This window comes from Perkinsus marinus, assembly GCF_000006405.1.
Source record: "Perkinsus marinus ATCC 50983 genomic scaffold scf_1104296969616, whole genome shotgun sequence".
Lineage (NCBI taxonomy): Eukaryota > Perkinsozoa > Perkinsida > Perkinsidae > Perkinsus > Perkinsus marinus.
The window spans coordinates 41,572-43,227 of record NW_003202759.1 but is presented as its reverse complement, the minus strand read 5'-3'; the positions used below and the strand labels follow the sequence as shown (position 1 = coordinate 43,227).

Genomic DNA, 1,656 nt, shown 5'->3' with positions numbered 1-1,656 from the left:
ACTGACATGCGGAATCATCAAAACCCGACATGACTTCCTATGGCCGAGGCACCCTCGCCGAAGAACAACATTCTCCGATTGAAATGTTTCGGTGACAAACATGAAAACCACAGGGGTGTTCACGACACAGTCCATGGCAGTTTCTCCGCAATCTACCTCTCCGGGTGAGCGCATGTCAAAATAAAGAGACTAGCTAATTCCACCTCGCTTAAACGACTACTTGCACTTTGTGAGGGAATGTTGTACACGAGTGTCTCCTGTAATTTAGGACTATTGTGATACTTGTCTCCCTTTCTAGCCTAGTGTATACTTCATGACTACTGTATTGAACATAATTTAAGAACCAGTTGTTAAGAACGCATGTTGAGTTATCTAATCCTAGCACACTTGCGCCATAAACATTACCCCAACACCCGTCAATTACCCTCATCGTACGTAAGCAATAACTTATCCAACTCGGCTTGAGCCTCCTCGAGTGTCAGCTGCTCTCTTTCGGACGACATGTACCAGGGGAAACAAGAAAAAAATACCCAAAATTAATTCCAGTAAGTCCTTTCCATTAAGGCACTGCAATACAAGAGCTCTCGCGTGAAGCCAGATTGAAAGGGTGTATCTCTTAGTGCCACTCCGGACTAGTTCACGCGACTACTATAGCCGACGACGATGACAGACCGAAGATGCTGCTGGAACGAACGAGTCAGTACATATGCATGTTGAGGCCTTCAGATCTCCCACGGGGCCACCGTACTTTCTCGTAGTTGTTCTTGACATACACATAACAATGTACATACCTACAACCAGCAGCGCTAAACTCATTGAACGTTGAACGCCTCTGAACGCACAATGAGGGCATTCCCATGAGAGGAGACGCGCAAGGGGACTAAGGGATTACATGCTGATTAAGCCTTGCATTATGTTCTTCAACGTGAAGTATTGGAGAGCATCATGTCGGGCAAGGTAACTACAGAGAGTTTGATACCGTCACGCGCCATGAAATTCCCCAACCAACCGACCAGGTTAAATCTCCCATATGCGGCACGTTGGCGACGGTCTTAGTCGCCTTAGACTTCGTGACCTAAGCATTAACGTTATCATTAACGTGAGCGAACTATACAGATGCACGCATGCACAGAAGATATTCGCTCTACCTTATCCTCCTTCTCGCAGACAGTCTCGCGAAACTCCAGTTTTTCGTCCAGTTCCATTCGACGTAAAACTGAGCAAATGATAGAAGTCAGCCGTCAGCAATCTCATCGATCCAGCGGCTTTGCCACTCACAACGCTCTCGACATCGTTGAGAAAGGAAAACATGAGACCCCTAAGATATACAGCACAAACCTTGATTGAAAGGTTTGTGTTGTGAATCCGAACATATGCAGACCACGAGGTTCGATCCGGATACCTATCCCATGACAGCCGATCAACTTACTATCTGCCCTGGAATGATGATACGACTTCCCCTCATCTTGAATGGCATCGCACCACTTGAGGTACTTGGAGAGCCTGCAAATCGCCACAATGACCGAGATCAAGACAATCCCTCATGTAACTACTTTGAGTAGAATTGCCCCTGCACGGCCACACCAAAGTTGTTACCATCCTCTTCCTTCGGGACGTGCATAAGTACAAACCGCTGCAATCGAGTGAGCCTAACAA

General features: G+C 46.8%; 1 protein-coding gene across 1 annotated transcript; it reads right to left on the bottom strand.

Moving 5' to 3' along the window:
• Positions 1 to 888: 888 nt before the first annotated feature.
• Pmar_PMAR019805 (hypothetical protein) lies at positions 889 to 1,621 on the bottom strand (the record flags this gene model as incomplete). Its single annotated transcript, XM_002767892.1, has 5 exons — positions 889 to 961; positions 1,014 to 1,075; positions 1,149 to 1,216; positions 1,430 to 1,503; positions 1,554 to 1,621. The coding sequence occupies 5 exons, from the start codon at positions 1,619 to 1,621 to the stop codon at positions 889 to 891; spliced, it is 345 nt and encodes a 114-aa protein (XP_002767938.1).
• Positions 1,622 to 1,656: the final 35 nt, after the last annotated feature.